The sequence below is a fragment of the Porites lutea genome, chromosome 4, assembly GCF_958299795.1.
Source record: "Porites lutea chromosome 4, jaPorLute2.1, whole genome shotgun sequence".
Classification (NCBI taxonomy): Eukaryota; Metazoa; Cnidaria; class Anthozoa; order Scleractinia; family Poritidae; genus Porites; species Porites lutea.
The window spans coordinates 48,187,598-48,208,171 of NC_133204.1; the positions used below are offsets into that span (position 1 = coordinate 48,187,598).

Here is a 20,574-nt window from a genome sequence, read left to right on the forward strand (position 1 = left end):
TCACGTAAAGTGAGCATAATCAGAACAAACTTCTCAGCAAAAGGTTCTTGTGAACGTATTTACGAGTGTGCTATTTATGGTGTTGAACGTTTTACGTGTTGTTTACTAAATATTTTGCTTCATGTACTGTACCTCAACAACAGTTCCTCGTACCTCGAACGATTTCAGTGCTCTTGAAATTGTCTTTAAAATGTTCTTCCTGCTTTCAGCGCAGATTATCCAGCCGACAGAAATCGTAACCAATGTATCTATTGTTGATCAAAAGACAACGGTAAAAATGTCAGGTTAGTATCCTGTCTTACTCAACAACCAGCTACAAAACAATTTGAAGAAAGTTAACTGAAGTCTGTGCGACAAGGAAATCAGCAATCATTATGTCGTACTTACTTATCATGTTTGAATGCACCGTGAGAATCAAAGAACGGGTGCAATTTTTCTTACTACGTCAGAACGAAAAAATTTGGACAAACAATTAGGCTGTCCCTGTTACTTGCTCAAATGACATTGCCTTGTTGAAAATCGATATATTTACTTATAGCAAAGAAATTCGGCTTAGCACATTCTTGAGCCCAATTATCCAACATAATCATTCTCATCTTTGCCCAGAAGAAGATATTTAGTTAATACGTTATGTGACATATATTAAGAACGTACCGTTCAGTTAATTTCACCTTTGACGTTTCCATTCATTTTCTCCTTTTTATTATAGCTTATAACCGATCAGCAGCAATAATCCACTCGACGTTTGCAGAAAGCTCAGTCACAGCTAAAAGCAATTTAATAGGTGTGTTAAGAACTTCGGATGGATTCGTGATATTCTTCCTTTCTGCCGGTTATGAGATATTCAATAGATATTAAAAAATTCGTAGTCGTTGGAGAAAAAGTACATTGTAAACTCAGCTCAAGTCAGTGGCACTAAGAGCGACCGAGTCTTTACCTGTAAAAGGCATCCACAACTTAAAGTTGAAATATAAGGTTTTTCAATCAAACAAGTTATATGATGCTGATGAAATAACCTGTTACCGTAAAATTCCGAAAATAAGCCCCTCCATGCATAAGCCCCTCCAAATAGAAGCCCCTCAAACCGGTAACGCAAAACACCCTCTGGTAAATCACCCCTCCAAATATACTTATACTTGGAAAATTGCCCTCAAATACAAAGTAAAACAAAGCAAAAACGGTAAATTTACTTCCAACCATAAGGCTAGCCCTATCAGTTTCCCTCCGTAGATAAGCCCCTTCGAATATAAGCCCCTCCAAAAATAAGCCCCTCAAAAAGGGCCTTTGAAAAATATAAGCCCCGGGGCTTATTTTCGGAATTTTACGGTAACTTACAAGGGGAACATTTTGTGAAGAGCTCTCACTGGTAACAATCACCAGGGTAAAAGACTCGGATTCAAAGAAAACGCGGTGCTTTTGTTCTATCAAAGCAAGATTGACTATACAACTAGAAATATGTTATTCCTTCGAGAAGTCAGACAATGCCTGACGAAATATAAGAAAATACGTTCAGCACATTCTCATGGCTTTACAGTCAGCTTTACTTTAATACTTTCGTCTACGTGTTATTTCCACGACTTCCACAATTCACAATTCGTGGTATTGCCGTCCCAAACTCAGTAATTTATTCACTTCAATTAATTATAGATACCATGTCAGTCACAAAAAATTGCTAAAAAACCAGTCCGTTTATTACGAATTTTTCCACTGAATTAAATTCAACTTCTAAACCAAATCGCTATACAGTTGAGCCGATTTTGACAGGAACCTTTTAAGTCGATTATTTCGAACGACACACAAACAATTTCTCGAAAGTAAACCCTCTCAATCTGTCCTAAAGGAAACAATACGAACCTATTGAAATGTTTACACCTAACATGCCCGTTGTCGTCTTTACTAATAATTTGATTGAGGAGGGAGTGGACAAAAATGAAATAGTCGTCTTCTGTACTGATAAAGAAAACGAGTGGCCTTGTTGATGTAATTTTCCGAAAAACGATCAATAACTTCGTTAAATTTTTCAATGTTTAAGGCAGGAGCTGATGGAAATTTAATAATAACATAACATAATACTATGATATAGTTTCAGTATGTACTTTTGTTATAATTATGCTTGAAATTTTGAGAACATTTGCAACAATTCAAATGTATTATAAATGTTTTGAAATTGTTAAGTTACACATAGTTCAAGCCTTTTAACCATGACAAACATCAATATTCTTTTGACAGGAGGTTTTAATTAACAACAAGGTACTCGGTTATTTCCAATCCACAATTCTACGAAAATTTAACTTTTCACACCATTTTCGTTTAATCTTGGTTTAACTTCAGTCTATATATGACCAAAATTCGACAAAAAATTTAGTCTCAAATTAAAAATATTAATACTAGTTTAACGATAAAAATCGGCAGCAGTAATGGCCTATCGTATGGTTTCCATCGCCGGTTACTTGAATAGAAATTATGGGCATTTTCAAACCCAAAAACTACAGAGTTCGTCGTTTTCTATTGCAAGTTTCCATTCGATCAACCAAACGTATTGTTACTCTCCCTCAGTCTACAGAAATGCTTCGCTAGTAATTCTGAAACTTGCACTTTTTTTGCACTCAGATAAGATTTTTTGGTGAATCAGCACTGTCTATTTCGTTGTGCTGAAATGACTTATAAACATTTGCTTGGCAGTGAAAGGTGACTAAACTGAGAAAATTGAGTTCAATGTTTCTTTGTTACAAAAAAATTTGTGGCCCACCCTCGCGCTTATTTTCATTTTCATTAAATTTATTTTCTCTATGACAACATGAAGCGGCAAAACATTAAAATTTAACTGCAGATTAATCTTACTACCGTGATTTGGCTTTTTGTTGATATGGAACCAGAAAAGTTTATTCCACAAATTCTAGATATTTTGTCTTCACTTAATGAATAATGCACAATAAAGGAAAGGAAATTTATATTCAATTTATGTCTTATAAATCTCTTAATCATAACAAGAAAAGATCTGAGAATTTACAGGAAAGTATTAATTTTGGTATTATTCATCCTTTTAGTACCAGGACTCGTATTTTCCTCGACTTTTTTATCTTGATATAAAAGTTATTTGGGGTTTAACTCAACATTAAAAGGATTTGCTTCCAGGATGATATTTATTTCTCTTTTTCTAAGGAAAACCTCCAAATAACTTCAACGTCACCATACTTAGCCCAACAGAACTCCACCTATCCTGGTCCCCTGGGGATATATTGAGGCAGCTTGAAGATCCATGGGGATTCAGAATTGTTTACAAGTCTGTCGACGATAATGAAACGATCAGCATCTTGGCGGGTATAAAGGACACCAGCATTAATATATCAGGACTACTGCCCAACACAAGATATACGTTTTGGATCATGGGACTGACTGGGAAAGGATTTGGTGTCCCTTCACAAGCTGTCAATATAACCACTGGTCATCAAGGTGATTTATTTTTAAAATCTTTATCGTTGTTGTCAGTCTTTATGCTTCCTAGAGTTGGTGCAGTTAAACATGTTGGAAAATCTAGAGGATTTTGTCGAAAACGCTTGTTGGAAAAAAATGGAAGGTGACAAGCTTACCACGATTTGGCAAAAGAGAAGTAAAGGGCCTCTGCTGGAAGATCATACCACTTATTAATAAAAGATTAGGAAAATATTGATGCAATAATGTGTTCAATTCTGCGCTTATTTAGAAACCTAACTGCAAATCTATAGCCTGTATACAGACGTTCCTCTATTTTTCTTTTCCTTAATCGGCTAGTGCGCGAGAGCGAGCGCGAAGCGCGACAACGAGCGCGGAGCGCGTAAACGAAAACAGAGAACGTCTGTAGACATCTTTGAGATATAAGAGGTTTATCAAGTCCCTCCTCCATGTCAACTCCTTATCATTATCACCTCCGCGTTCGAAGTACCAATTAAATTGGACCAATGATATTGGAGATATAGATTGCTTGTGTAATTGACTTAATTATTATTTTACAACATTTTCGCAAAAGATCATTCAAACAATAACTCTCGGTTTCGCTGGTTTGTTAGTACTTTTGTTGAAGCATGTTACCCTGCGAGCAGGGGTTTCTCTCTTGCATGGCTTTTAGCGTTTACGAAGTCGTTCGCATGGCTTTTTTGTCGCGTAGTTGCTTTGTTTACGCCGCGTGAACAAACCAGCTACGCGACAGGCAAGCCACGCGAACGACTTCGTAAACGCTAAAAGCCATGCAAGCGAGAAACCTCTGCTCGCAGGGTAGAAGCATGTTTTCTTCAACTATACGAAAAAGCTGGCTAAAAAAGGACCGAGGCCGTAACAAATCGGCCCATCACCACGCTTTCCATCTTTTATATTCCGATACAAAGGATATTGTCAGTACAAGCTTGTAGAATGACTGCATCCCAAGTTCACACGTCGGCGGCGCTTTCAACAGACTCAAGTTATGTTTTATTTATGTAAATTACAATAGTAAGTGTCGCAGTAAGCGTGTCCAGGCCTTGACAAACACTTCTACACGCATGACCCGAGCGTAATGAGTCGTTGACATAATGATGACATGATAACCGCCGTTCAGCCAATGGTAATTTACTTTTACGAGAAAATGGAGGGTCTGTGATCAGGCTGGTAAAGGAAGTAAATTGTATTCCTAGCAACTACATTAGCTCGTTAGCTTTACGAAAATTTTGATAATTTGTTTCCTCACGTTTGAGATAAATGATCCTTTTTTTCTCAGCTCTACCATATATACTCATAAACATTACACTTCTACTGCTAAACAGCACCTGGAACAATCAGTATGGAAACAGAAGAAGTCAGGATTTCAAAAATTTGTCATATATTATAGAATACAGCGTGAGTATATCAGATTTAATTCTGTCCATTCAGCTTCAGTGATGTTTACTAGCGGGCTGGCCGGGGCGCGGCAGCCCCCCTTAGTTTCACAAATTTTGAAATTGTAAGCAAAACGCCCATAATTCGGGCAACAGCAGTTGACATAAATCTAAAAAAAAATGAAAAATCGACAGGCCAAATGAACACATGCCAAATCAAGGAGTGTGGTGACATTCACTCATTGTTTCCTGCGGTGTCCATCCTGAGTTGGAATCTTTGAGTTCTCTTCTCTTAACGCGATTTGACAAGATTTGATTTGTGAATGTATCAGTGTTAAGATTAAATCGTGGATTGCTGAATCCGATTTCTCATTTTACGGTGCTGTTGTGCCACAAAACCCTCAACAGTCTTACTAGCGTTAGCCGGAGAAAACCAAAACATCATGCTGCTCCTTCGCTATCGAAACAAAAGGATTACCATCGTGTCAACACCTTTTTCATCTCTCTCGATAAGATCCTGGCCAAAAATGAGTATTTTTGGGAAATAATGGTTGTTTGTGCGTTGGGTGATATCACCCTTAGTGATTCACCTACCAGTGATAGCTTTGACCTTTGACACGAAGAGGAAACAACAAAACACAGCTGCAGAAGTAATTAAAGTTTTGCACGAAAAAAGCCTTTTGGAAATGACCCCAGATCGAGTTCTCCAAGGTCACATCTATTCTGGCCGTCATCTCGGCTACATCACACTTAGCGGTGCGCTCGTTCAGTCGCCTTTGGCGCTTGAAGACCTATCTTCGGAGCACTATGGGACAAAATAGCCTGGCTATCATCTGTATTGAGAGCTCTTATGGCAATAAATCCATTGTGAACAGTATGGACAGTATATTAACATTTTTTTCAAACAACGCCATGGAAGACATATTTTGTTTATATATCAACAAGTTTCTGATTTTACTAGATCGAGTATACTGTCGATAGAGATCATAGAGTATGCGAGGTTTCAAAATAACTACTTCTGGAATTAGAACCGTTTCGCCATGCGTGACAATTGTAAATATTTTTCCTTTTTATACAGTATAAGTGTTTTGCATCCCGATTACAAAACTCAATCATTCGGGCATTGTGTAATTTTTTTCGAGCACAAAGGTTACCGCCCCCCTTGTCCCCCCAAGTCCGAAGGTGCCCCTACCCCTATAGTGGCGTTAAATTCTCCAGGAGAAATTCTCCATGTTCGTCTCCTTCTGAACTTTTTTTAATAAACAGTGTTAGCTAATGCAATGAATGCTTTAAAATGATCTTTTCTTTCCTCAGTTTAGTTCCATTCAAAAAGGCACCCCTTCTTTCACAAACATATCAAATGTGCATTTCAGGTAATGTATCCATCCATTTCTAACCGTTATCCATTACAAATCCTCGCGTTTCTTTAATGGGCATCATATTTTTCAAGTGACCTCATTTTTCGATTTTTTTTACTTTCAGCAATCACAGCAATAGAACCGTCGCCTTCATCACTGTTATTTACAATCAAAACAGCACAGTGAATGATTTCCACGGCTTGTATGACAGGCTTTACAAATATAAAACGCTGGAACACCTACCTCTAGAAGTTATTGATGAAAACAGTATGTGATAAATGGTTTTGATAATTGATATATTATCACACCCTTAATGTTACAATGGAAAAGATAGCACTAATTCGATTCCTTGATCAATTGATTAACCTATTGGCTGCAATCGTTTGAGCTATCACACAAGTTTTATTTCTTAAAAAACTACTTTTAATTCACAAATTATTTTTAACTATTGTTTTCACGTAGTGAGAAGTTGACTTCTTCCTAGCTTTGTCTTTTTTTCCAGTTCCAGGAAAGCCACCAACGAATTTAACTGCAAAAGCATTGAGTCCATCCAGAGTAAGACTCAGCTGGACCTTCCCACATTCGAATCGTTGTGAAATATTTCCAATCCTAAATCTCCGTGTCTTCTACACTCAAGACATAGAAAATGTAACAATTACTCGCTCATCTGACGTAAACAGAACTACCAACCACATTGTTATACAACATTTGGAGCATTTTGAATTTTACTTCATCTGGTTGCAAACACTAACCACTCGTGGACTGGGACCAAAGAGTAAGGAAGTGAAAATACGGACGCTAGAAAAAGGTTAGAGCTTTAAATTTGAATATTTCATGAGCTTTCCACATTGAGGGCACTTGTCATTGGTTGTGAGCGTTTAACTGCTCATCATTTGTTTAACGTCTCACAAGTGCCATATCTTAGGACACCAACAGGCAACCAAATTTTGAATCTTACACCCTGGGAGCTGAATATCCCACCAATAAACTTACTGCTCATCCAATGAATGAGTTCTGCTGGTGAGGCCATATTTGCAAGATTTTTTCGTGTTTTTAAATATTTGCTCTTTCGGCTCTCCGTATCATGGCCTCCTAGGCAGACACTCTTTTAGCTCGTCATGCAGTGTGGAGGAAGAGGGATTTGGGCGACGAATCAAAACAACGTCGGAAACGCCAACTTGCTTATGTATCGTTCAGTGAGAAATTATTTCATACGTTTCATAATTAATAGTTAATGTTTAGTTGGCAGCATCTCAATAGCTGGGGTGATAACGGGATGTCATACAGGGCTCACAGCCAGTTTCTTTTCCTTTCTTCACTTTACAGTTATTTCGATTAATGTGTCATTCCAGTTCAATATGCTATGGGTTCAAGCTCTGCTTTATAACTCCAGTGACTATCACAATGACTTACAAGAAGCGATTAAGCAAAATGTAAGTACACTTTCTTATGTCCTTTAGACTAATGCTGTGTAGATAATGTTGCTTTTTTTTCTATTTAATTTAAACAAATATTGATTATTTAAGTAATAATAACAGTGATGGGAGGAAAACGATACCAACCATTGCAGGCTTTTACAAAGAAGTAAAGTAAAACCCCCTTCTAGGGACCTGGTTTTTGAGAACCAGTTAGGTTAAAATTTGCCAGCTAGGCCCCCTGTATACAAAAATCTGTTTAGCCTAAAATTTGAAACAGGTTCTTATTTCCTAAATCTATGACAAAAGTTCTAAGGAATAAGCTGGATACCACGAAATACTCTAAGCTTTAATGTATTTTCCCTTCAGAAATTTAGAACCTACTTAAGAACCTAAATAGCCTAAATTTGTTCTAATTACAATTTATGTAAGAACCTGTTTAGGCTTACTTGGGAAAATTCAGGTTTTTAGTCGCGGGTTTTTACTGTATGCCTGGTACGTGTTTATTAGCTTGATCGCTGATTTACTTGAAATTTATATTCTTATTTCATAGGTTTTCCTCCTTTATCATGAAAATAATGAGCAACTACGACGTGTTCTTTTACATAATTTGAGGTATGATCACAGATCTCTCCCCCACCCCCCCCCCCCCCCCTCCCCCTATTCCACGCAAAATGAGACAATTAAACTTTTATCATTCCCCTTTGTTTGTTTCAGAAACGACAGTAGAAACATCAGGGTAGAGATTGAGATAATATTTGGCCAGGATGTGAGCATGTCTGTCTTTATTCGGTTGCATGAGGCTATGTACAGTAATGGAACTCTGGGGAACATAACAATTTATCCCATCTCAGATAACAGTAAGCGTTTGATATGACTACTATCATATCGTTTGGTGTCAAAATTTTACGAGAAGGAAGTCTATGAGATATTGATGCTACAGGCATACAGTCTAACAAGGGAAGGCCGAATGGCTTTTAGTTTAACGCCAGTCGATTTAAGCTTTGAACATAATTTGAAACAATCATTTTTTAATTTTCTTTCCTACTCAGCTCCTGGAAAACCACCCTCAAACTTGTCAGTTGACGTTATCAGTCCAACAATTGTTTTGGTTCGCTGGGATAATTCATCACCCACATATTACGAATCGTCATTATCAACTACAGCCGTGCGTATTTTTTATAAACTACAAGCGAACTGGACTGATATGAATGTTAGAGATGCAAATTTTACTACAGGATATTTCGTGTTGGACAATCTAGAAACATTCTCATGGTACAATCTCTACGCAAGAGCTGTTACCTCCAGGGGACTCGGGGTGAAAAGTGGGCTTTTTGTCGTGAGAACTTTGGAGGAGGGTGAGTCATAGCGTTTGATTTGGTTAATAAATTTGGCGGTTGCAGAGTAGCATTTCAGTTACGCATGTCGTTTTAATGCATATTTTCTTGTATCTATATTCCGCCATTTTTAGTTGTACCTGTTAACGCTACAGTTTTATTACTTGATGAACAATGGACAGACAACCTTAAAAATACAACTTCCAATGCATTCTTTAACCTGTCTGGAAAGTTAAAGAGTAAAGTAAGTATTTAGTATTACCTCTATGATTTTTAAATCACAAAACAGCGTTGTACAGGGATATCAGCATGTCACGAGCGTGGGACAATGAAAAAATCTGAGTCCCCGACAGGATTCGAACCTATGACCTCTCAAACACCAGGCGGACACTCCATCCACTTGAGTTACGGAGACCTCCTGGAGAGCGAAAAAAAGCCATATACTAGGTTGATACAGAAACTCGTAAGGGGTTCAAACGTGTAACTCTCGTGTGTTTGTTTTGTCCGATGCTCGTGATTATTCATTTCGAAAGTACCATATTTGGAACGAGAAGAAAAGATAACTGACCAATCACATTTCGTACACGACGTGCCTTAATTTTACTTCACGTTCCCAAGCCCGTTTAAAAAAAAGGCCTGCAAAAGGGGGTAAAACTCCCAAAAGCTGAGTAAACTTTCAAATGTTGAAATCAGGAAGATTACCGAAACACTGAGCAGGAAATTGGCTTACCACCCAGGCCAAACGCAACATTATGAAACCAACTAACGACCGCGCGACTTCTTGAAGTTGTCACTTCAAAGAACGATTCATACCCCCGTGACCCTCTGCGCAGTAAACTTAATACTGCAAATAGGCTTTTAAAATTCTCATATTAAAAGTCTAGAATAAGCAGTAAAACATATTTTCGAATAAAATTCATTAGCTGCGTATCGAAAAGTGTCCAAACACTGAATCTGAAACTGAAAAATTGCGTAAAATTAGCGACATCGCATCTTCGCAAAAGTGATGCGTGTAATGAGAGAAGCTCGGATGCTGTACTATCACAAACGTGTTTTAACCTAATTTTAAGCATGAACAAACTCAAAACAATAGACGAAGAAGCCATTTCTTGAAAATTTTTATACAAAATCCAAAAAGTTAATCCTTTAAAGTAAATCGCGCAACACTATCTGGATCGTGCATCTGTTCACGCAAGTAAAATCGGCTGAGCACATGGCAAAATTCAAATCGGAGCGCGTTTTTTAATTTTTCTTTAGCGCCGAAGAAAAAAATGTATAAAACGTCTATGAAACTATAAACATACATAAATTCTCTTTCAAAAACGCAATTTTCTTGGCCATAGGGTGCAAAATGTACCTGAAAATTCAGCAAAAACTTCGCTGCCTTGGTTGCGGTTAGAACAGACCATGCGCTCCGCCGTGAAGAAAACAAGGTTAAATTCCTCGAAGGACGATTTCTTGATGAAAAGTTTTCCTTCCTCCACCAAAAGAAAACTGAGCATTCTTTTGAACTTTCTCTTTCCATTTTTTGTCTTAACCTTGAAGTGCAGAAATCTGGTCACCACCGCACGGTGATCGCGCGGCAGCAATTTTGTTGAAAATGGATATCCTTCACTAGGTTTCCAAATACGGTAAAAGTGAATATTCACGAGCATTGAACGCGAGTTACACGTTTCAACCCCTTATGGGTTTCTGGTTCATATTTGACACGCGTCCTACATACTGCAAGGATCAGCAATGTCGATGTCGTACTGTGTGGTGAACCTAGTATATGGCCTCGCTCTCCATGAGTTCTCCGTAACTCAAGTGGATAGAGCGCCCGCCCGGTGTTTGGGAGGTTATAGGTTCGAATCCTGTCGGGAATTCAGATTTTTTCTTTGTCCCACGCTCGTAACATGCTGATAAATTCATTTTCAGATTCGTTTCACCGAACTTAAAATTTACCATCTTTCATTCTTTCACCACAGAGTTAATGCTTTAACAGAGTTAACTGCTCTGACCAGCATTATTTTTCCTAGGTGGTAGAGCTATACATAAACAATACTCATCTACGCAAAGTTATCGTCCATCGGTTCAGGTAAAACTTCTGTATAATTAAACAAGTTCATAAAATATTTGTGTCACAGGTCGTTCTTTCATAACTTTGAACTGTTTCTGAATTTTCCAAACACTGAGTCTGATATGGGATACAAAGCCGTGAATGCTTACATATTTTTACGGAAGGAGCACCTGGCTAGCCAAGGCCAAGTATACGTTATAACAGCGTCTAATTTATATACGTGACAAGTGAAATTAATGAAACCGCAGGTGTACGGTCATTAATTCCAGGAATTACACTGGCAAAGTGATTGCAGACATGAAAATTATCTTTGGACAACAAGTGGAGATGAAACAGTTCGAAAGTCTGTATAAGGCCTTGTACAGGAATGGACTTGGGAACTTATCTGTGGAGCCAATATGGGATAATAGTAAGTCTTCCACTTAGTGATAAAATTTTGAAACTATTTCATCACACAAGCAAATCTTCCCCATAAAAACTGTGAATATTTCATTACTCATATCATTATAGTTGCCCAACATTAATGGGAGACATCAAAGCAGCTGTTGATATGTAACCTTTAAAAAATGTCTATGACAATACCACAAAAAATTTTAAAACGTCTAGAGTAGCATTACTCACTTACATGGATTAACAACTTTTGACCCTAAAAGGGATTCAGATTCTCTGGTGTTAAGTTCCACTATGTAATAACCAATATATCATATCATAATTAACCCCAAGTTGATAATTATCCGTAACATCACTGTTTGTTTCATTGTTTTGTTCAGTTCCCGGAAAACCTCCCACCAACATATCAGCATACGCCACAAGTACAACGAGTTTTCGAGTGCAGTGGAACGCTTTGACAGATGATTACTCTGATGTTACACATCTCAAGATTTTATTCACCTCAGTAAACCAGGAAAATGAAACTATTTGGACTACTGACGTTAACGCATCAAAAAATAGTGTAAATATTGGAAAACTGGGAAAGTTCGTTAATTATACAGTCTGGATAAAGAGTTTTTCTAAAAGGGGTCTTGGTTTTGCTGGCTTTCCTATCAATGTAAGGACGCTGGAGGAAGGTAAATCAGTCACCTAAGATTGGTAGTTAAGTTCGATTGCCTCAGTATATCAAGTGTTACTTTGGTTTATAGCCTTTACATACTTGCAAGCGTGTTCCTTATTTTTCTAATATAAAGCCGGAAAACCGTTAGCTTCCCAGGCAGACGTTCTTTTGGCTCGTCACTACATTCTCCCCAAAGGAACGTTAGGGGGAAGGAACGCGTGACGGTGCCAAGAATGTCTGCATGGGAAGCTGGAAAACAGTGTGTTTGAAGGGTTTTTAATGAGGCTAGATTTCTGTAGAAGTTTTATATTTGATACTGAAAATTAAAAAATTTCTGTCTTTCTTTCTCTGCTTCGCTTTTTCCGTTTTTTTTTTTTTACATGAGCTTAACGTAGATTTTTAAACTCACTTCTTTTCATTCTACCTATAACTAGTTGTACAAGTCGACATAACATTTCGTCTAAGAAAAATGAAATGGAATGGTAATCTTTCCGATGCAGCCAGCAAAAACTTCAAAACCTTAACAAGCACGATTCAACAGAACGTAAGGTTTATTATATGCCAGTTACGTCATCTTATTTACACTAATCTGGTTTTACTCTCCTTTAGTCAAAGAGTAGGTCATTTTATACCTACCCCTGGGAAAGAGGTTATTATAAATACATTTAGTGACGGAGAAGCATTCTTTAAAAAAGTGCACGCTCGCCAGTGTGCATTGAGGGAAAAAGGCATTGAGAAACTACCATAAAAGAGGACATATCTATCCACTCCCCATGTGTACCCTCTGCCCATCCCTCCCCACCAGTCAATGCTGTATTTAAAACCGGCAAGTCTTTCTTCAATGGCAAAAAAAAACATCGATTTGGGGTAGGGGATTTACGACGTTTGAGCAGAATTATATGATAAATAAATGAAATCGTTACTAAAAGAAATGTGCCAACTACTTTTGTCATTGATTTTGGCTTTCAATTACTTCTTTTCCGTGCAGGTGCTTATGTTGTATGAACAGGAATCAAACTACATTCGCTACGTTCAGTGTCGTCGGTTTAGGTAAAGTAGTGCAAACGTCCGCGATTTCTTTCCATTATACATGGACGTGTTTTAAAACAAACGGTAGTCTTTCATGCCCAACGGTCACCATTTCATCACCACATCATTTCGTTCATTTTTTTGGTTCTGAGTTTTGTTTTGTTTTTTGTTTTGTTTTGTCTTGTTTTGTTTTGTTTTGTTTTGTTTTGTTTTTTCTCGCAGAGAAAAGGATGAAGCTGACCTATTGAGTTAATTGAAAAGAAGTTTCCTTTTTCCGTCTGAAACGAAAAACTTTATTTGCATTCCTTTAGGGGCATGAACACTCAGAGTTATCAAGGAAAACTTTATCAATTTTTTAGATGTTTTGCTTAAAAAACAACCGCAATTGATTCTTTTCAGAAACGGAAGTGTGATCGCAGACATAATAATAGTTTATGCTCAAAATGTGGGGCCTCAACAGTTTGCTGTAATTTACAAAGCCCTATACGAAGAAGGAGTACTTGGAAATTTATCAGTGCAACCAATACGCGATAACGGTACAGAGTGTTTTAATTTTATGATATATATTGCATTATACATCCCACCCTTAATAGTCTACCCACTTCTAATCATCATCGGAATGACAAAAACAGGACTAGTAACTGATAACTTTAAAGTAGCCAGGTGTGAGTTTTTACTAGCTACGAAATAGTTAAACTTCTAACGTAAGGAGAGAATATTACCCAAACCAAAAATAGTGACCAGTTTTAACTCTAAGCTATTTTCAAAATAGGCGCTGAATACCAAAGGCGACATAAGTTATGTAGCTTCCATGCGAAGCCGTCGTTGGCTTTGACTTGCACCATTGGAACGCACAAAACCAACTGAATTACGTTTATCTAGAATTTAGAATATGCTCTGGAAAATATCGTTGATATGTAGAGGTTAATATCGGTGGATATATATATGGATACAAACTTATCTTCTTCCCTTTGCAGTCCCCGGAAAACCACCAGCGAACATCAGCGCTGATTCAGTATCATCCACGACTATCCAGGTCACGTGGTTATGTATTGACTGTCATCAGCACAACTTAACTGTTGGATTTCTTGTTTCCTATAAGCTAAATGGTAGCAACCAAACTACAGCTGTTGTTGTGAATAGAACAGTCACACAATTACATATCATTGGCCTTAGAAAGTTCACAAAGTACACTGTTTATGTGTCTAGTGTGACAGAAAGAGGAATTAGTATGTCAAGCGAGGAGGTGTCTACGCGAACATTGGAGGATGGTATGAATGTTCAACATGATATTCAAATTAAGCTTTCGGTTACGTAGATTAAATTGACAACAGTTATGCACTAGTGATAACGTTGTCGTCTTGTTGTGATCTTTACAGAACTGAACCTACTAAAACGGGCAACAAAGAAAGTACAACTTGTTTTGCAATATTGCTGCAAAACGGGTTGAATAGTGATGTTGCGCGTTTTACCACCCACGTTCGAACCTCAGTCTTGCAACAAATAGAATTGCAAGGTTTTTTCGTCGGTGGTAAAACGCGCAACATCACTATTCAACCCGTCTTGCAGCAATATTGCAAAACAAGTTGCACGTTTTTTGTTCCTCTTTTACCGTACCTTGGGAAATATAACTAAGGAAGAGAATTGTTCCTTGTTATTTCAACTTCCACTGTTCTTTGTGCTTATCAGTGCTCTTATGCTTCTATCGCACGTTTGAGCTCACCCTTAGCCTTTTTAACCTAAAAAAAATTATTTTATAAATCGACTCTAAATCGCAAATGCTTAATAATAAGAAGATATAGAGATTTGAAATGACAAAATTTGCACAAATTTAAATTTTAGTTCCCAGTGCCATTCCATTAAACCTGAACGCGCACAATATGAGCTCCACAAGCCTCCGGGTAGCCTGGACACCACTTCCCAGTGATCATGTGAACGGCATTCTATTGGGTTACAACGTTACATACAAGAAGGCAGGTGAGACTAGTGCCAGTGAGCAATATATCAACACGACTTTGAACTTCACGGTATTCAGTGGACTTGAGAAGTTTACAGTTTATGAGGTGACGGTTTCAGCATTCACAAAGGTGGGACGTGGCCCAGCAGGGAATATAAATGCTTCCACTGATCAAGATGGTAAGAGTCAGACTAACTATGATATTGAAATTAACTGATTAATTAATTTTCCTTTCCACTTGTGGTGCTTTTCAGGGATAATGAAACAAATATATCACATGTAACACAACAAAGTTAAAATCCAAACTGGTAGCGGGCGAACCAGTTGACTATTTTATAGGCGTGGTCGAGCTGGCGGTTAAAAGGGCGAGACTCGGGGCCTCAACGAGTGAACTGATATAAGAGTTACTGAAATCGGTCTCCGAAGGTCAAGTTAGTTTTAAGTTGAGACACGGGCTGTAGCAATACCATGTCAACAGGAAATTGTTAAATTTGCATTTTCGTTGACTAAGAAACATCATTTGCGACTTAATTCAGAGGTCTTTAATCGGCCATGTGTCTGTTTAATTTCGTTAATTTATAATAGGTTTTACGGTAGGGCTTAAAATTGTTAATATTTAAAATGACTGCATAAATGTTATCATTCAGCAAACTAGGCAATTCGGTAGTTCAAAAATAATTTTAATTGTTAAGTCTTTTTAATATCGTTTCTTGCGACAACGAATACGACAGGTAGTGGTGCTGTAACGGCTGATAAACCAATCACGACTTCTGGTTCTTACTTAATTTGTATCGCGTTTAATGGTTTCGCATTATTAAAATATCGTTTAATATCAGTTTTTGTCTTGACTGCAGTGCCAAGTCTTCCTCCGACGGATATCCGAGCGTACAACACAAGCTCGACAAGTTTGACGGTGACGTGGAATCCCGTCCCGCAGGGGTATACCCACGGGATTGTCCTGGGGTATTTGGTTTTCTACAAAAGACAGCAAGATGTTGACGGGAATTTCATTAATGCATCAAGCCTTGTGCTCTCTGCGGATCTTGAAGGTCTCGACAAATTTACAGTGTATGTTGTAAAAGTGTTGGCGTCCACCATAAAAGGAAATGGTGTGATTTCAAATGAAACCAGTGTAAGGACACACGAAGACGGTGGGTAAAATATAATTATTGTAAGCAAATAAAAGTATTGTGTGAACCTTAGTAAAATGGGTTCGGTTCGGAATTGTTTTGCTCATTTTTGGCTTTTGAGACACTATTTAGCAAAGCCCATAATTAACTCATCAGGCGACCCAGTCACCACTAATTTAAAGCATACTTCATGAATCTGCCCGGAAACATATGAAATGAAAAATGTCGTTTATGTCTTAAAGATATACAGAGAGTAGGAAGGCACCTCAAAAGAAAACCATTTCCCTTTAAAAGAATGTTTGGGTGTTTACTTGAGCTTTAGTTTGTTTTTAGCACATCTTTATTTTCATTCTAGTACCAAGTCTCCCACCGTCAAACCTCAGGGCACACAATACCAGTTCAACCAGCCTACGGGTCACGTGGCTGCCTGTACCTCAAGAGTTTCTCCATGGAACTCTCGTCGGATACCGTCTCTTTTTTAAGGCAGACAAAACCCTGTTTTATGAAAACGTGACAACAGTCAATCAAACTCTGGAACTGACAGGACTGGAAAAGTTTACAAATTATTCTATGAAGATTTTGGCGTTCACTCGCATTGGAGATGGAAATGTATCACATTCAGTGACTGTGTCGACTGATCAGGATGGTTCGTGAAAAGCTATTTTTCCTAATTCGTTTAATTTAACAGATTAGCTGACAAGCACAGCGCTTTCTTCTCGCGGCTCCACCTGTCGGTATCGCCTTCTCCGGGAATTTTCCTTCATAATGCGCCATGGAAATTCGCAAACAATTTATCGGGGCACTAACTAAGTTTAGGTCCGTTTATGTACTGAAGTTACGTGAACTTTTGTATTGATGAAAGAAACCGTCCTAGAATCGGGTAAAGAGGCCTAAAAACCAATGGGAGCTGAGGGACTGAAAAAGAAACAGTTTATTGTTTGTAGAACCAATTCCAAGGTCAATAGCTAGGGACACTCTGAACGATTCAAAATGAATGACTCATGTACAGAAGCTCTTGTTGTATTTAGGTCACTGAGAGAAGTTCCATTTCTTTTCTTTCTGAATACTTACCTGAGATGTGTACAAGTTAATCAATATTTTTATTTGTAGTTCCCAGCCTCCCACCAACGGATGTGAGCGCACGTAACACAAGTTCCACCAGTCTTTATGTAAGCTGGCATGAAGTGCCCAAAGGCTTTGTTCACGGCATCCTGCTTGGTTATCGCGTTCTTTACAAAATAGCAAATGTAACTGGGAACAAAAGTATTACTACAACATCAGAAACAACTAATAAAAGAGAGTTGCAAGAACTAAAGAAATTCACCATTTATGAGATCAATGTACTGGCGTTTACAGCCATTGGGGATGGAGCAAATTCCAAGAGCATACATGTCTCGACTGAAGAGGACGGTAAGAGGTTAATTTGATTACTTTGATGGCGATGATGATGGCGATGATGATTGATTGATTGATAGTACTCACTATCTGCCCGTGTAGATTGATATAAACACTTGCACGTGATCTCTCTGAGAGGTAAATATCTGATAAACAATTCCATCGCAAACAATTGACATCTAATTGTTTTATTATAGCAGAAAACTTGCTAAGTCATTAACGATAAAAGCATGGTGTATTTTGATTGTAACAACGGCCGGAGACATAATGCCCATAAGTAAACAACAGTGACGCGAATTTTAACACACATACATGTAAGCAGCTTTTTGCCCCTTTAAAAACGCGTACCCTCACGGTTTTATACCTCTTTCTACCTCAAAAAAACAAAGGATCCTTTACACCAAGACAACAAGCTGAACGTATACTTTCAATAAATTAATTGTAGTTCCCAGTCTACCTCCTGTTGACTTGTCTGCACATAATACCAGTTCTACGAGTATCCGAGTGACCTGGGGCGAGGTACCTGAAGGATACGTTCATGGAATTCTACAAGGTTACCGCGTGTTTTACAGTGAGATGACCGCAAACAGGAACATCAGCTACTTGAAAGTAACAACTGACCCAGAAAATCGCCAGCTTCGGGTCACAGAACTGAAAAAGTTCACCAAATATTCACTGAAGGTTTTAGCTTTCACAAGAAAAGGTGACGGAGCTGTTTCTACCGATATCTCGGTCGTCACAGACGAAGACGGTAACTATTATTCCATTGTAGTTAGTAGAATGACGCCTCAGGGCAGCGCATTGAGGATTTACGGACGGGAGTGAATTGTTGAACACAACTATTATGATTTACTATTCAAGCTATAAACTCGAGGCATATGAAAATATATAGATTGTTATTTGTTTACACAGGTAAAGTAATTTTAGGAAAATTTAAACAGAGCTATCTTAGAAAGAGATCAATAATTTCTAATGGTGAAAAGATGCAGTCCATGTCCATGCAGCCTGCGGAAACGAAACAAATCAAAATTGATACAATAAAGTTGCCATCGCCTTTTTTAGCATTCCTTATCTATGGCAGAATAAAAGAAATTTCCTTAAATGTATCCCTTTAATTTCTCTCTTTGTTGTGATTTTGGGTACTGTTTCCGTTTTTTAGTGGTTTTTTAAATCTCTTAGTTCCCAGTTTACCTCCCCAAAACGTCCAATCTTACAACACGAGCTCTACCACTGTGAATGTAACCTGGGAAGATGTCGCAACTGGTTTTGTCCATGGAATTCTCAGAGGCTATCGAGTATTCTATAGCAGAACTAAAGACAATGGTGCCGCAGTAAGACAGGCTGTCATTCGTGCTGATAAGCACTATGTTCATCTGGAAGGACTGGATAAATTCACAAATTATACAATACAAGCGGCTGCTTTCACGACGATTGGATATGGCGCCAAGTCAACAAAATTGATAGTCTCTACAGATGAGGATGGTATTAAGTTTCATTTATTACCTACTATGCTCAAGTAGTTTGAAAGATAAATTTATTGTAGCAAAATACAAAAGGCTTACAATAGCAGAGGAACGCTCAGCAAGTGAAACACTTTTATTTGTATTTAGGCAGGACTTTAGGTTGCTTATATTTAAACAATCCGTCAGCTTATTAATCAGCTTATTATAAAGTTAGAACAGGTTTTTAAAGACCCATGTCAACTATAACCACCTTTCCCACTTCTTTGTTTGTTTTTTTGTTTGTTCTCGTTTATTGGGTTTTTTCCCTTTAAACAGTTCACTTGCAAACTATTTACATAAGGGTTTAAGACACGAAAAAAGTAATAAACATCGTGAGACTATACAGCTATGAAGGTCGATACTGTTTGCTACTATGACACGAACTAGCTAAAAAGTAAAGAGGGGTCATATGATAAATTTAAATGCAGATCATGAAACTTTAAAATGTTTTACCTCACTCGTGAGACCGAATAGGATTGGCTGACTTTCTTTCTGTCTCTATTTTGCTTGATTTTATAGTTCCCAGTCTTCCTCCTCAAAACCTCTGGGCTAACAACTTCAGTTCAACAGCACTAATAACCAAGTGGAATCCTGTTCCTCTGGGATTCGTACACGGCAGACTACGGGGTTATAGGGTGCTTTACAAGGAGAACAACAACCCTTCTGCTCAATACACTATAATCACCGTCCCACCCGGTATCAGGATGCAAACAATCAGCAATCTTAAGAAGTTTACTTACTACACCATACGGGTACTTGCGTTTACTATAAAAGGTGATGGTGCTCTGTCACCACCGATGAATGTGACAACAGATGAAGATAGTAAGTATAAGAATGACCTTACCCCGCAAAATCAGTCCCTTTTTTCTATTTAAGCTAATTTGCCGTAAATCCACTATTAATAAGCCCTCGGGGGAGGGGGGAGCTTGTTTATTTCAAACGCATTTTTTTTTATGAGTAAATTTTAAAGCACACAAACTGTATACGGGAAGAGCAGGTGAAACCAATTCATGACCTGTCGTTACGAACGTGGGGCAAGCGAAGAAAGAATTTAACACAATTCAGTTTCCCTGAAGAGAATGAAACCCTCACATCAGAACTCCAAATGGACTATTCATCCACTAATCTATAATGGAAAGACCTCAAAACTAAGGGGAGTAATGAAAAGGAATTCATCATCTAGGTTCAAATGGAACCGGGGGGCAGAACCGGAAGTTTTTCTTCGTTACACGATTCTTTCCTTTCCAAGAAGTTTAAAATTTACCATCTTAAAAGGTTTATCACACGGAATGTTCATAAGAATTTCAGAGTGAAAAGGTATGAAGGGTTTGGGTGCTGCTAAAATACTGATTGATTAATTGTTTTCCAGTTCCGAGCGAGCAACCACAAAACGTTTACGCCAGAGACAAAGCTAGCGCTACAGAAATCTTTCTGTCATGGGCTCCACCCCCTCAAGACAAAATCCACGGTATTCTAAGAGGTTACTTCATTTGGTACAGCATCATAACACTTGGA

General features: G+C 38.0%; 1 protein-coding gene across 1 annotated transcript in view; it reads left to right on the plus strand.

Moving 5' to 3' along the window:
- LOC140934796 (uncharacterized) overlaps positions 1-20,574 on the plus strand; it is a 34,181-nt gene that overhangs the window by 4,890 nt on the left and 8,717 nt on the right. The window contains exons 4-26 of the mRNA XM_073384362.1: positions 210-284; positions 710-784; positions 3,163-3,453; positions 4,730-4,848; positions 6,141-6,199; positions 6,309-6,451; positions 6,687-6,992; positions 9,071-9,180; positions 10,955-11,013; positions 11,265-11,404; positions 11,766-12,062; positions 12,481-12,590; positions 13,035-13,096; positions 13,475-13,611; positions 14,053-14,346; positions 14,918-15,211; positions 15,887-16,183; positions 16,518-16,808; positions 17,273-17,572; positions 18,003-18,308; positions 18,737-19,039; positions 19,579-19,881; positions 20,429-20,574. The exon at positions 20,429-20,574 is cut by the window's right edge and continues 166 nt beyond it. Of these exons, the coding sequence (XP_073240463.1) occupies positions 210-284; positions 710-784; positions 3,163-3,453; positions 4,730-4,848; positions 6,141-6,199; positions 6,309-6,451; positions 6,687-6,992; positions 9,071-9,180; positions 10,955-11,013; positions 11,265-11,404; positions 11,766-12,062; positions 12,481-12,590; positions 13,035-13,096; positions 13,475-13,611; positions 14,053-14,346; positions 14,918-15,211; positions 15,887-16,183; positions 16,518-16,808; positions 17,273-17,572; positions 18,003-18,308; positions 18,737-19,039; positions 19,579-19,881; positions 20,429-20,574 (4,517 nt within the window). The remainder of the gene's footprint in view (positions 1-209; positions 285-709; positions 785-3,162; positions 3,454-4,729; positions 4,849-6,140; positions 6,200-6,308; positions 6,452-6,686; positions 6,993-9,070; positions 9,181-10,954; positions 11,014-11,264; positions 11,405-11,765; positions 12,063-12,480; positions 12,591-13,034; positions 13,097-13,474; positions 13,612-14,052; positions 14,347-14,917; positions 15,212-15,886; positions 16,184-16,517; positions 16,809-17,272; positions 17,573-18,002; positions 18,309-18,736; positions 19,040-19,578; positions 19,882-20,428) is intronic.